This window comes from Stegodyphus dumicola, chromosome 12, assembly GCF_044657685.1.
Source record: "Stegodyphus dumicola isolate Sdum_Otavi_A_Nest chromosome 12, ASM4465768v1".
NCBI lineage: Eukaryota > Metazoa > Arthropoda > Arachnida > Araneae > Eresidae > Stegodyphus > Stegodyphus dumicola.
The window spans coordinates 106364196-106380518 of record NC_140779.1 but is presented as its reverse complement, the minus strand read 5'-3'; the positions used below and the strand labels follow the sequence as shown (position 1 = coordinate 106380518).

Here is a 16323-nt window from a genome sequence, read left to right as displayed (position 1 = left end):
ATAACTGTGTATTGATTGCTACTTAGGCTAAATAACTACCAATAAAAATGGAATGCTGAATGTTTTGCTACTGATGAAGGGAGACCCGTTTTGCCCTCGAAATTGATTGGGATTTTACAAAATCTACGCCGAATACAAAGTCGTCGATTTGCCTGTTTTATCAATAAAACTGGATTACATATCTGAAAATATAATTATGTGTCAATTATTATATACATTTTTATTTAAATAGGAGGATGTTTCAACTTATTATGATATGATTCGATAAATTATCATTGTAAAAAACAATATTTTACTTCTTTTAATTAATTTAATGGTTCCCACTTAAACCTTCGTTGAGCCTTTTACTTTTTGTTGAAATGTTTTAGAGATGCAGAAGTAAGGTCTGTTAATAGAAAAGCGATTATACGCCACTTATTCGGAACAATTACAATGCTTTTAGAGGCAGACTGAAGACGTTGGAATTTCTGACTTGGAAACAAAGCAAAATGGGTGACAATTTTTAATCGTAAAAGAATTAATTAGATGTAAATTAATCAAAAGTTGTTGCTTCAGGTCTAGAAAATTTCAGATGAATCATAAAAGATGCACAAGAGCTTAAATTGGAATCCTCTCTGTCGTTACACTATTTTTACATTGGTAAGGTAACGTCATCCATTTCGAAGCAAGTTTTATTTAGACATTTATAATCGTTAATTTATATTGCTTGTAATACTTTTCACACAATGATTTAAGAATGTTGACTAATTTATTTTCTTCTTCGGGTAATGGAAATGGCTAATTTACATCTGCCTTGCTATAGAAAAGATTCTTCGAAGACTCCAAATTATGAGCATTGTTCCCCATGAAGAAGAATGTCACATTTGAGGTATTTATTTGAGAAAGATACTAAAGGCCAGAGGTCAAAGTTGTCAACTACCTCCCGCTGAGAGTAAAATCCCCTCCTCCTCCAAACAGAATTACTTGCTTCGGACTGAGTTTCAAGGAGAAAAACGTTTTTGCTTTACGAAGTTTTCAGGTAGATTTGTTGCGATATTCTTAAAAAATTCTCTTTCTTAAATGTAGGTCAGATGAATTATGTATCATTGATTTGTGAATTTTTAATAAAAACATTTTCTTTTTCATAGAGTGTATGTAAAGCAGCGATTCTGTTATTAGTAAAATTAAATCACATTATTAAGTATTATTACAATTATCAATTTTAAACGCATTTCGTAAATTCTAAAAATTCACTTTTAAGTTAATATTTTAATTTGTTTTATTTTCATCTCAAATTAGCATGTGAAAATTAAAAGCTATGAAGTGTAGAAATAAATAAAACACAGTCGCTTTAATACTTGAAGTTATTTGATTACAATTTTATCACATCAGGTAAGAAAAACGTAAAATCCGAATTTTTTATTGCCGCCTTAAGTGTCTACTAACGAAGAATAAAAACATCAGCCTGGAACATTAGTTAAATGGCCCGCAAAAGCCATTTCCTTGTGGCTTCAGTTCTTATTACTCCTTTTTTTCATTTTTCCAACTTTTTTTAGTCTAGAAAAGATTCCTTGCCTATTGTTTTTAGATAATCTTTATAGGCACCACAGCAATTATGCTCACTGTATGTGTTTTGTGAATAAAATATGAAAATTAACACGTCTAAGAATTACATAAGGGATCTTGGATTTTATGAAGTTACAATCTACAGAAATTTTTGATTCCTATTAGTATGTCATTGTAAGAACTAGGATGTATAAGTACAAGATGAAAACATCCGAGCTTTTACAATGTCAAGACGTATTCGTGGCTTTACAATGGCTCAATTCATACCTCTTCGCTTTTGCAAAACTCTTACAAGTTATTTTCTTCTTCCTTTCTACATGCCTTCGTGACGTAACGGTAGCCCATTCGATGCGTGTTCGAGAGGTCCAGGTTCGAGTCCCGGCGAGGGCATTGCTTATTTTTCAGGTCTCCTACTTCAAATATTCCTAACTAGAGGGATTTCACAGAACTAAAAGGTGGTGCATGAGTACTTTTCACCCCCAGAATTCATTGTGTACCAATGGGCAGGGTTCGAATACCGGGAAAGATATTCAATTTTGCAAGCGTATAATGTCTGACGGCAATGGGGGCATTCAAAATACAGGGCGAGTTGGCATTTCTCTTCAGAGGCTGAGGTAGAGGAAGAGGGATGGGAAACCCTTGCCCCATGCCTGGGGTGTTCTTTCTTAAAGTTGGTAGCAGGATTGCACATTTAATGTTCCAAGAATCTGATACGATACACGACTCAATAATAATCATTGCATGTTTGGCATCAAATAGAGTAAATATTTGTGTATATAAAAAACTGGGACATAATTTATGAAAAAAAAATCTAATGTGAACTGTAAAACATACTGGAAGTGTCGTAACAGGGTTGTTTTTGAGGGGGAGGGGAGAATTGCTTAAGAACTAGAAGCATAGACTAATTCTTTTCAATAACTAATTGTTTATTTAAACAATTTCACGAGAACTTTTAAGCAGAATACTCAGAAGTTTGGGATTCTCAACGATTATTATTTCCGATAAGACGACTCCAAGTTAATTGCTGAAGTCGTGAAGCTCTGCATGTTATGCGATGCTACAAAACAGCTACATACCTCCTGCTCTCAGGTCGCGTGATTTGAATTTAATAGAACATTAGTGGGATTTACTTGAACACAGAAATCGTTCATAGATTACAATTTCAAAAAACATACTGAAGAGAGTGTTGAATAAAAATGGAAAATATAAGTTTCGAGGACGCGTAAAAGAAAATCAACTCTATCTGAAAAAAACTTAGTGAAGGCCATAAAAGAAAATAATCATACAAGACATACTATAGACTATTAGCTATTTACTATTTTTTTTAAAGTTTTGATCTGATATTCAAAGACTTTAATCTACTGAACATTCAGTTCATTTTTATTACAATTTTTTTCTTTGCCTTTGATAAAAGTGAAATGTTTTCAGTTTATATTATTTGAATGAAGAAACTATGAATAAAAAATACAAATTCAGTTGGATGCCGCAGGAAAAAAACCCTTTTTTTAATAGCTTTCTTTGTATATCTATGATATTTGATTGACGTTTCCAGAAAGCTGTGAACCATTGGTACTGTTCTGTTATCAGGACCGGATAAAGAATTGTATATATGTATGCATGTACGTATGGATGTATGCGTTCATGTATACATGCATATATGTACGTACGAATGTATATGTGTATACATATACACATATGTGCACATACATACATGCACACGTGCATACATTCATAAATTTCTGAATTCTGTCCCGATAACAGAACACTACCGAACCATACTCTCTCACGTATAAGCCGCACTTTTATTCACAAGAAAAGCAGATCAAAATTAGAGGTGCTTATACTCACGAATAATTAGAAATACGTACATACAAACATGTGGCAAACCAGCAGAGCGTATGTAACGATTCAGTATAAACGCCATTGTTGTGGGATGAACGTTGCAAGTTAAGTTGTGATTGTAGGTCGTGGTGACTTGCTATGGGATACAGGTGCCAGTGATAATGATACTGGTGAGGCTTGCAGCTATTCTAGTGGCAAAATAATACAGCGAATAAGAGGTGTTAAACACAAAAACATGTTCCTTTTGACCGATAATAAAAATTTCGGCTCAGTGTGTGGTAGGCATTTTTTTTTTTTTTTTTTTTTTTCATTTTAGCTGCTTTTACATATCCAAGACAAAAAAACGTATTATAGCAATGGCGTACAGTCTTGCCATTGCTCGCGTTGAAATCGTTTAAATAGTTAATCAAACATTCCTTGAAGTTTAGCAAAACAAATATAGCAAAACAAATTTCAAACTCAAATTAGGGTTTCCACATGCCCATATTCTATGGCAGATTACGTTATTCAAATTTTGATGGCTTTAGGTACCGTTGTTTTATCTCAGTGTGAAAAACATACATACATTCATGCAGATTATTCATTATTTAATTTACTTAAATATAATATTTGGTGGCAACAATTTGAAAAGTGAAACAATGCTTATCGTGAATCGACGCAAAATGCCAAAACGAAATTAATAGTCCTCCTAATTGCCCCTTTGGACTAATAAAAAAATAAAGTCTGAAAATTTTCAAATTTTTCATTACGCCCAAAGGGGCGTTTTTTTAACGTTTCATGTGCTACCCTTATTTAGTAAATACGAGGGCCATCCAGGAAGTAGATTACGTTTCCGTCTGTGTCCGCTAGGGGCGGGGCTAGCGCGGCCATCTTGGGGTCAGAGCGTTGCGCAGCTCAGTCTGCATCTAGCCGTGCTAGTGAGAGGTTCGTGCTGTGCTCCGTTCAGATACTGTGACGGTTTGAAATGTCTGCGTTAATTGAAAATCCCGCGAGCTGCGAGGTGCGCTCAGTAATAAGGTTTCTGACTGCAAAAAACTGTAAACCGATAGAAATCTATCGGCAGCTTCGTGAAGTGTATGGGGACAACATTATCACTGAAGGTGGAGTGCGTCAGTGGGTCATAAGATTTCAAAATGGCCGAACCAATGTTCACGACGAAGATCGAAGTGGGAGACCCAGCATAGTGACCGCCGAACTTCTCGAAAAAGTCGATGCTAAAGTCCGTGAAAATCGAAATTTCACAATAACGGAACTTTCTTTGAGTTTTCCACAAATTTCGCGAAGTTTGTTGCACGAAATCATCAGCGAAAAGCTTGGTTACCACAAGTTTTGTGCAAGATGGAAGGCAAGAAGAGGTAACGAAGTGGTTGAAGGCGCAGGCGGCCGAATTTTTCGACGAAGGAATTTCCAAGCTCGTACATCGCTACGATAAATGCCTTAATTTGTATGGTGACTATGTAGAAAAGTAGTATTTGAGTGTGGCTTTCATCTGTATATAATAAAATTTGTTTCCTATACATTGTTTATTTTTTTATTCCAAAACGTAATCTACTTTCTGGATAGCCCTCGTATCATGTTCTTCTCCCTTAAACCATAAAATTCAATTCAACAGCAATATAACATAAGCATATCTTTAGAAATTCCGATACACAGTCTCGCGCGCTGGAGATAAAAATGTATTTTTTGCCGTACAGTATTGCCATTGCTCGCTTTGAAATCGTTGAGTTTGTTATTAAAAATTCGTTAAAGTGTTACAAAATATGAAATCGATAATAAAACAAATTTCAAATCCCAAATTCGGGCTTCCAGATGGAATGGGAATGGAAGATTACATTATTCAAATGTAATCTTCCATTCCCATTCCATGGAATTACATTATTCAAAATTTGATGGAAGATTACATTATTCAAATGTAATCTTCCATTCCCATTCCATGGAATTACATTATTCAAAATTTGATGGAAGATTACATTATTCAAAATTTGATGGCTCTAGGTACCATTGTTTTATCACAATGCGAGATACATACATGTATTTATGCATATTCTTATTATTTAATTTCTTTAAATATAACACAAGGCTCTAATATTTGGAGGCAACAATTTGAAAAGTGAACCGACATTTATAGCGAACCAATGGAAAATACCGAAACGAAATTAATAGTCGTCGTCAAGCTACCAGTACTTGGCTAGACATGAATTTCTTCCCTCCGGCTCCATTATTCGCACTAGAACGAATTAAATGTACGTTCTACGAGGTAGTGATGATCATCAATTTTTCCTCAGACAAGTCGTTCCAAAGTAATAAATAGAATGCTCTGAAACAAGGAAAAGGCACCTAAGTTGTATATCGTCGACCATTCCTCCTTAACGGTGTCGAGCAAGTTTAAACTCGCATTACTTTTAGGTCCTATCCAGCACTTGACATCGTTCGCGTGAATGGAACGTTGCCATCACTTTTTGGCGGCGGAAAATTTTGCAGATCATTTGGCGACAAAACTCTGAGGATGGATTTGAACTTTGTTCGGGAATTTGGCTGAGATTTTTAGTGATATCGCCAATCGCCGATGCGTATAGACTTCTCGATTTAACTAGTAAATAAAATTTTACATTACTATGAAATCTACCTCACATTCGTAACATCAATTACTAATGTAAATATTTTTATGTTAAAGTATAGCTTAGATAATTTTCTCAGTTCAATAGAATCTCTCTTTTTTTTTTTTTTTTTTTTTTTTTAGCGTATGCATTAGCTAGTGCCGTATTTCTTATAATGAAGTAAAAGTTTGCAGGATAACTTTAAAAAAAGTCTCCAGCAATTTCATTTCAAATACATCCTGCGATAGAAAACCTTAATTACATTTGTCTTATTTTCAAACACAGATGTTTGCAGAATAACAAGATTGCTTTATTTCTCTCCTTTTTTTTACCACTTTCGATTGCTTAATTAAATGTGTTTTCGCAATGGCACGACAAAGAAATGTACGTTGTTTCAATATGTCGATTCTCACCGTAGCACTAGATTGAAAAGTTCTTTTTCTTCATTTAATGAGTTTACATAGTTGAGGAATTAACTCATATAAAGGATCTAACAACAATTGACAGTTTAAAGACAAGCTTTATATATTTAGAATAAATAACAGAGAAAAAATTTGATTTCAGAACTACAATTTACGGAAAACCGTTTCATCGCTAAAATCTGTTTGTTGACACGGGTTTGATTTTCGTGGCTTTAGCCATGTGCAGTGCGACTACGAGTTAGTGCTCCAGAAAGTTCTCCCTTTTTAAAAAAAAAATATTCTCTTTCCACGAAGGCTATCTCTCCTAATAGGTAGATAGCTTTTGTGCTACTTTGCCTTAATTAATTACCTAACCTAACCATTTTTCATAAAGTTCTTCAGACAAACATTGCTCCTGTTAGGCAGATAGCCTTCTCGTATTTTGCCACAGTGGACCAAATAAATGAAAATGATTTCTTTTGACCCTTACAACTTTTGGGATCTTCAGATTTTTTTTACGACTTTCAGTTACTTGAAAGGTTTTGATATGACAAAGATTTCCTTCTTCTATTGTTGGAAAATGTTCTAAGAATTTTTCTCTTTACTATTATTAATAGTAATGCTCCATTTAAAAAGTCATAACAGATTCACTGTCATTCAGTTATCCCTTTTATTTGGTATCAAATGGGTTGATTTCCTGAAGATTCAAATTGAAAGTTAATTTACAAAGGGGAATACAAGTGCTCAGTCTTAAGGAACTTACTGCAGATTTTAGTTTCTGATGGCTTTACTGTCTTCTTTTCAAAACAATTCCACACACATTGACCAAACTAAGAAAGCATTCAATTTTGCGTTACAAAATGCCAATCGTGGCCAAAAAAGGAGAAACGAATAAATCAGCCGTACCTAATAATTTTCTTTTGTTTGGCCTTTTTAACTTTAGTTCCCTTAAATCGTACCCAAATTTCGATCGCTTGACGAGTTAGAAATTCTTGAAGCCTCCCACATTTACTAAATTCTCTTTAGTTACTAATAATAATTCTAGCTTTTCAAAAGCTGCCTTATCTCATGTTTTTGGTTTTTTTTTTTTTGGCTATTGTTTCTCTCGAGAGAAAATTTTATAATTGTTATTTAATTTTTTATAATTTATTTTTTATTTCACTTTTCTAAATAATTTGCTTTTTAGACTTTCAATGCATAATATTTTCTATCTTTGAAGGATTAGTTTATTGAATTATAGCAAAGAACTCAACCGCCATCTGCGTAAGGGAAGGGATGCCTTTGGGGAGGACTTTCTAAGGTAAACTGGTTAGTGTATGCGTTGGGAACGTTGCATATGGAGAAAAAAAAAAAAAAAAAAAAAAAAAAAAAAAAAAAAAAAAAAACCATAAAAACGCGCACTCAGCAAGCCGTTCGTCGAGATTCGAACCCTGGACTGAACTATCAGTGTTCAGCGACTTGCCGCTCGGCCGCTGGTGGGCGTTATTCCTGAAGAAGAGAGTCACCTTATTTCCCTTTGAAACACATAGTTTAGCAATCAAACTATTACCAATACAAGGGTAGCTTTGTCTAATTTTGGATATATTTTAAGTCTTCGCATTAAACACATTTTAGGTCATGCATATAGACATTTCCTGTTCTCTAAGTTACGGAACAATCTTCACTTTAAAAGAATACGCTAGGTATTAATATCTAAAGAATATGCTACGAATATTTTAGTTTCTTAGTTTTATAATAATTACTGTGTTTTCGTTGTCTTTTTTACAAATAAAAAAACGAAGGGCAGCGTTTCGGCATTCACGCAGATAGCGGATCAAATTACCTCCAGTTTGTGGGAGAGTATCAATTCATTCATGTAACTATTCAATGCAGGATTCAGTGCTCATACGCCTGGATGATTACTACAAATTACGTCCATTCACGAACTGCCATGATCAGTTTTTAAGGTTCATTCCCTAGTTTACCTTATTCATAAAGTTCTTCAGAAAAACATTGCTCCTGTTAGGCAGATAGCCTTCTCGTATTTTGCCACAGTGGACCAAATAAATGAAAATGATTTCTTTTGACCCTTACAACTTATTCATAAACGAAATCTACCGAGGGTAAGAATTTAGTGTTTTTACATTTGTATTAAATTTGGAAACTGCCATTACAATCTCTATTATTTAAATAACAAAGAATCTGTATGTGTATGTCTGTTTATATAAATGTTCTTCGCGTTAGGGAAGTACGGCGGCAACTTCAGCCACCAGACTTTTACAAAGACTTTGTAAAACTTTGTAAGACTTGTAAAATGTCTTTTTTACAAAGACTTTGTGAAACATAGAAACTGATATCAGTATATAGTATTCAACATTATAACTTAGGAGTTTTCCCCGCTGTGATGGTATAGAATTCCGTTTGTTCATGCCCGCGGTCGGAAGCCATCATGGCGGTGCACTCACTCAGCCATCAGACTTTAAACAACATGTAGCCTTATAACCTAACACGTGCACCTCGAAGATAGAATTTAGAATTTTGAACTCGTTTGATTTATTAAGTATTCTATGGGAATTTAAGAAACTCTTCATAAAACATTCAGTGATATAAAAGCTTTGTGTTGCCACTCGGCCAAGTTAGGTTTCAAACTTAATTAAAAAAACTTCAAGCGATTAAAAGAAGTGTACTACCACTTACGCAGATTCATTTCCATTATTATTAATTACTAGCTGGACTCGTGAAATTATACTGGCTGGATTCATTAATACCATTTCACACTTTTTTCTTTTCATATAAACTATTTTAGGTGATTTGCCGGGTAAGCTGCTAAAAAAATGGGAAACTTAATATTTTGCTTTTTAAAATGTCTTTAATGTAATATCAAAAGTTTGAAAGACATTGTTTCTTATAAGCTTGAGAATTTTAAATTTCCTTGGAGAAATATAATTTTAATATGATGTTAAGTCAAATTACGCGAATTCATTGTCATTTTATTATTCCTAATGTTTACGAGTTATTTTCTTGTGACTTTCTTCAACAGCTACTAAGCAGCACTGTTCTGTCAAAAAAACTCAAAGAAAATTTATGGAAGAGAGAATATGTACCAGTATTAAAAAATATCTGCTGATCGAGATCCCAATCTATCTGGATATTCAATAACTCTAAATAATTCTCTGTCGTTTTGTCCTTTTCTATAGACGAAATACCCGCTTGCGGTAATGCAACTGACAAAAGTTTGTTTTCCAGTTTATTTAATCTGTTTTTGACAAAACTTTCTGTTAAAAACTTACAACAGATGAGAACAGAAATTTTTCAAGTAAAATAATTTCATAAATCACGTTCCTCAAAAAAATTGATAATGAAATAATTTTTAATTGGTTACGCACACAACTTTTTTTTTTTTTTTTTTTTTTTTTTTTTTGCGAGCGAATACCGAAATAAAATTTTTGTTTACATATTATTTAAACTAAACCAAACTTAATTTTATTTTTGTGCTAAAATTTAATAAAAAATTTTAACTTTTATTTATTTAAAAAATGACGCCATCTATCTTTTTCTAATAAAAAGAATTAAACTAAGGCGTATTTTATGAGCATACAAATAATAAAATTAACATTTTAATATTTATTATATTATTGTATTATTTAAGACAACGAAAAAATTAAAAATACTTAAAAAATTAACAAACATAATTTTATTTACAAATGATTAAATTACTTGGATAATTAGAATTCCGAATACAGCAGTCCGAATAATCATCCCAGAAATCGATATATGTAACAAATATATATATTATTATATTCAATATTATTCAAAAAGAAATAAATCATCAAATATTGCTATATTTTTTGCGAGTGAAGGACAGCTACGAAATTAGGCTAACGAAATCTCGCCAAATTCAGCCAACTTGGCATTTCTATGCCAAAAACATCCATTGCGTCCCTCTTTAATTCAAAGTGATCCCTTCTGCATTCATAGATCTTACGCTTTCTCACTGCAACATTAAGCGGTCGCTCCCTTCGAGAGTTTTCCGTGTCACGGGCCAGAAAATAAGGTGCCACTAATATTTATGAGTCGCCATTAAGGCCTCCATTTCTCCATCTCTTTTCTAACACCGTAGTACGTTTTTTATCTACCCACCCCCAACCTTTCGAAGATCTTCGAAATAAGCGAGTTGTTAAAAGTGTCTCGAGGAGAGATTTGAAAATTTGTTCCGACAGGCAAAGTTATTAACTCACATAATAGCTTTTAAACTATTTACGTAACATAACGTTTTCTATTAGAATGCCATTTCCTTCATTAATTCCACAAAATTAGCTAAGGCAGTTTTAAAATTAATGCATTGAGATATTGCAGGGTTTGATTAAAACTTCAGTAAAAATTTCTTTCTGAGATTTTCGTACTACTACTTTAACCAATTTTTTTTCGCTAAATTTTGTAAATTTTGTAATATTTTAACTTATGTATGAAATAATAGCAGCAAGGAAAGGCCAGAACACTGCTAATGCGTGCGTAGATCTATACTGAATAATCCTGATTGCGTAGTATGCTAATGCGTTGACTTCGTAGCATCTAAAAAACTTGGCAGTCGAGGAAGTTTTAATTTCATTTTTATTTTCCAGTTGATGTTTGTGGCTACAGTTCACTTGGTTCTCTAGTCGTGCCTTTTAACAGAACATTTACATTTTTGATATTATTGCGATAGCAAAATTACATCCTAGCAGAGCACACGGCACACGGCGAAGCTGAAGTGCGTAGTTATGCAACAGTGAAGCACGGGAAGAGAAAAGTTTTGGTTCCCAATTATTACGTCATCAGAGCTGCGCAGGCTATAGAATGATCTAGAAATGACGCAACCCCGAGAAGTTATTAAGATTTTCAGAACAGAGAGGGAGAATTAAAATTTTACCGTTAGTTTAAATTATAATTTTGATTTACATATTTTTATCTTACATGAATATAAACTCAAAACATCTAAATCAATTAGAAACATATATATATTATATATAAACATATATATATGTACACTCTTAGGCACACACACACACACAAAAAAAAAAAAAAAAAAAAAAAAAAGACGCAACGACGCACCAAGAAGGAGTTATCTGAATGGGACGAAATTCGGTAGAAGTGATGCATATAATATAACTAGGATGATAACCATTCAGAGAATGTTATCCTACCTTATTTTTCCCGAATAAATTAAGAACATTGTGTGTGGTGATAAGATTCGTGATTTAGCACTGTAGCCAATCACAGTTATAACATCTTAATTCAGGAGATATGGAATGAGAGTTGTTTCGAGGTCTGCCGTGCAGTAAGTGGAGCAAGCCTCGAAATCTAGTTAAGGTAACACGAAACTCTTCAGGCTTTGTTTTAGCATTTAACCATTTGCACAATTTTGATATCCTTAATAGTTTTGGAACGACATTATTAGCAACAATAAAAATTTCATCATTTCCGAGAAACTCTACAGAGCGCTGCTAACCAGAATAGCAGCAACGGCGAAAGAAAGTTCACCGCCTCAGTATTGCGATGTGCGTGTACAGTTTGAAAAGACGGCTATTTTATACATGAAAAGGAACACAGGACGCCAATCTGTCCACAAATCGTTAAAGAGGATGAAAAACATTCATGTGAGTAATGAAAGGGTAAAAAAGATTCGCTAGACTTATCTGCGAAACCGCAGCAAACTAACATATCGTGTCAGAAAACAACTTAAACGTACAACAAGGAACTAATCCACCAGCATCTGACGTTGAAGCCGTACAAATTTCAACATAACATAGGCCAAAAAAGAGGAAAACAATTATGTCTGGACAACAATTAACGGCAGTTGGAAAGTCGCTCAAAATATACTGCCAGGGGGTGATCCCCCCTCTAGCAAGCAACTGTGTAAGAATATATGAAATTTCGCTAAAATGTAACGAAGAGCATTTGTAATAAATCATATGTCATACTGCTCTTCTCATTCATATTTCAAAAAAAAAAAAAAAAATATTCATTTCACATTTACTGTGGAGAAATATTTAAATGCCCCATTTATGCAATTAACTAAGCTTGGTGGCAGCAATCAAATCTAACCAATTAAGAAAAATTATAAGCTGTAATAAGTCACAAAACACACTTTCCTTTTCACCTTTTTTTATGATCCTGCGAAAGCGACAACGCTATTTTTATATTATCTGACAAGATCTCAAGAGTCATTAAAAATTAGCAGAGTTCTCTGAATTAAATTTTTCGGCTCTTGCCCGTGAACAAACCAAAACGGAACGAAATAACAAGAGCAACAAAAGTCGCAAAAAAGAAAAAAATCTCTTTACGAATGATGTCAGCCCTTGTACATCTGAAATAAAAGATCACAGGATCCCTCCGACAAGTCGGATGCCACATTACAGAAGAATAACAAAATAAGCTCAGATAAAAACTTCTCAGATGATTACGGTCACAGATAGTGTAATTAGAGCGGACAACTTTGCGGATTAAAAATTCGGCGCTAATATGCACATGCGCGTGTGTTTTGTGGTTATACCTGCGGGATTTCAACTTCTGACGCGCAGCCGTCAAAACGTTGCGAAGTGCGGAGTTAAAAAAAATAAGAACGTGAGAATTTTTGAAGGAGCAACTGGAATATATATTACTGACGGTAAACATCGAAATAAAAAAAATTCTGTGAGTTTAAATTATGTATTCCATTTTCAGTCAAAAAAATATTCCTTTGACATATCAAATGTGGTGCACAACTTAATTATAATTTTCCAAAGTAAATATTTTTGTTTGATGGCGGTAGTTCTAAAAGAATTTTCTAGATTTTTGCCACGAATTATACAGGAAGGGTGTTTTTTTTTCACTTATATTCCAGTAAAGAGGTTGCAGCATTTCATTGCAATGGCAAAATAGTGGTATATATATATATATATAGGCAAGTGTGAGTATCATTTGGGAATAACACAAGACTATTTTTTCGACGAAAATGCCAGTAATAATATTTAAAAGATGTCTTTGAGAAAGTACGAACTAATTATCTAAAAAGTGACTTCCAGGTATAATTCCGTTCGGAGTCTGAAATGGTACTTTTTTACGTAGTTGTCGTATTTAGGACAGAACACCAGAGGAAGGGGCTCCCAGACCTGGCTTGCTCAATGCCGCCTTACACGGTTTATAAATGCCCCAACCTCCATAGGCGATCCGAGGGGGGGCCACCCCGGGTCGGCAGCTGTTTATATAATAATAAAAGGTTTCCAACTCAATAAATAGGCATTCAGGATAAGCAATTAAAGGGGAACTTATCGTAATTACGTTGGATAATGACATCGGAAATATCTCTCGTGAAGTGGTAACTGACGAGATTTGACTCGTGAAGTGGTAACTGATGATCACTGTATTTGTTTAGTCTATTTTTAGAAAATGATTAAAAAAACAACGAGTGACGAAATAAGCTAAAAATTAATAGATTTTTATTCAATACCTAATCAATTACCTTTATATTAATCGTTATAAGTTGAATGTTTCCCGAACGCTGTAGGTCAATCTTATCAAACACATTCATATAAATTAATATGTAGACTTAGCTTTATAAAACTAATGTACATTTCTGTGTTATCTTTTCACATATTATTCAAATAAAAGAAAAAATGTGTCAATAAATTAATATAATGCTTAATTTTACTTTGCCTAAAAAAATAACAAGCTGTCTATGTAACTGTGGCAGTATTTTCCCTCAGCACTACTTTGTACGTTAGATTTTAATATTTAACGAATAAGAAATAATAAATTTATCTTTCCTCCTTCGAAATTATTACGAAAGTCTTAAAATGTTTATGAAATTTTTCCGAAATATAATCTATTGAAACAAATTTGCATTGGTTTACATTTATACATTTTATTTGTGGTATGAGATTTTAAATATCTTGTGGTTAGAATTAGAGAGGAAACAATTCTATTTTCTGTTTAAATGAAATACAATTTGTTCACGTAAATGAAAACTGGAATGCCATCGGAAAAATCTTCATGTCAAACTGCTACTACTTTTTTTAATGTTTAAACCCTTTGCGGCACAGTGTGTCCTATCTGGACACACCTAAAAATTTCCTTCTGTACGCACAGAAAAATTGAATGAAAAAGGATTTATAGGTTACTCTGAAACTTCTTTATTTATAGTAGATGGCAGCTCAACACAAACCAGTCCATATATTTTAGCCATGTTTAATTTTAAGACCCTTATTTTTCAAAGAAATCTTCCAGATTTTTTTTAGGGTATAAAAGGAATTGTTTGAAAAGAAATTTCTATGTTATTTTTTGGCTGTATGCTAATCTCCTTATTCTATATTAGTTTTAAATTTTTACCTTGAAATTTTGCCTAAAATCAAACGGCGAACCCTAGGTGTGCCCAGACCGGGGTCACCGATAATCTAGGACAACTGAGATTCTGTATTCTTTGTTTCTCCGCATCTCATCGCTCAGTTCATTGACAAATATGCTGGTTTCAGTACTCTTTTTGAAGCTCTATTCAATCAGTGTGCCCATTTTGGGCACACCCACAGAATTAAAATCATAAGTGCTATCGTCACAAAATTTGACTTGTGTACTCCTCTAGGCCTAATTAGACTGCCTACCTTTTTTTTTTTTTTTTTTTTAATCAAAACTCCGACTTTAAAAGGTAGCGTGCCGGAAAGAGTTAATTTTATACACAAAAATGTGATTAAGAGTATCATGCTATTAAAAGGAAAAATCAAAAGAAACTTACCCGTTATTATGGTGTTTGTATAAGCATTGACCATAATTTTAGGACTCGCCCTCAGAGAAGGATCTTTAACTTCCTGCTTTACCACCGGTTCTTCTTTGGTCACCTTCTTGCTCTCCTCACATTCTTTATCTAAAAAATTGTCTGTTTGGCCTCCAGCAGTCCCACTATCCTGCTGGCGGCCATCGCTTGCAAACCTCAAACTGTTTGGCGAGGCTGACTTTTCCGTCCTATTTCGATTTCTGTGCAGATGGTGATGCTGGTGATGGAGCCCCTTCCTGTTACAAATGGGGGCTGATATACTTGGCGCTTTCGACGCCGACACCAGAGGACCCAGAGGTTCTTCCCGATCACTGTCGAAGTCTGGCTGGTTGCCATCTTCAAGAATTATAAAGTTGTTCTCTTTGTTGCAACTATGAACTTTATGTTGAATAAATTTGACTATCTCGGAGAGGACGAATACCTTCTGGCAGGAACCACATGTCAAAGTGTCCTGCAGCAATTCGGCTTCAGCTATAAAATAGAGAAAAAAGTGTTTTCAGATTTCAGGTAACATAGAAAAATATGTTGGAGTTTGAAGAAAGAATGAGTCAAGTTACCTAACTGAAATAAAAGATATAAATGAGATGATTCAAATAAATGGTACAAAACGCTATATAAATGCCAAATAATGAGGTCAGTTTCAAGCTTAAATTATAACTGTACTATCCTTCAACACCTCCGAATAAGATTAAAAGAAGAAATGTTTCAGAAACAGAAAACGTATTATTTCAGCTGAAGCTTTGATCATTCTCGGGGTGATCTTCAGAAAATAACAGATATCAGATAAGTCATGACCACAGGTCATGGCCAGAGAAATGGTCAAAAGAAATAAAGGAATGCTTTTTATTAATTTTTTCCTTTTAATTTATTTCAGTATTCTATGCTGCTATGTAATATTTTAAAAAAATGGCGCTGAGGAAGAGGAAAAATATATTTAGCATCTTACACATTACATCCTTTTTTATTGTGAACATGTTTTGTGTCAGAGCCTACCATTGGCCGAGTGGATATGAATCCCATTAATCAAGCTGGCTGTATGAGAATTTTCATTGTTTTCCCCATGTCTAATACGAGTAAGCCAGTATCTCTTAGGAAGTCTGCCAGAAAGACATCCCTGCCATTAGGCAGGTAGTTTTTAATGTATAAGGTATTTCTCCCGCCTTCTTAGCGTGCC

At 33.8% G+C, this 16323-nt stretch overlaps 1 protein-coding gene across 3 annotated transcripts in view; it reads right to left on the bottom strand.

Moving 5' to 3' along the window:
* Positions 1–16323, bottom strand: part of LOC118203969 (BCL11 transcription factor A-like) — a 333290-nt gene that overhangs the window by 50006 nt on the left and 266961 nt on the right. For all 3 annotated transcript variants that reach the window (XM_085806753.1, XM_085806754.1, XM_035376285.2), the window contains one exon: positions 15111–15620. In XM_085806753.1, coding sequence (XP_085662879.1) covers positions 15111–15620 — 510 coding nt within the window. The remainder of the gene's footprint in view (positions 1–15110; positions 15621–16323) is intronic.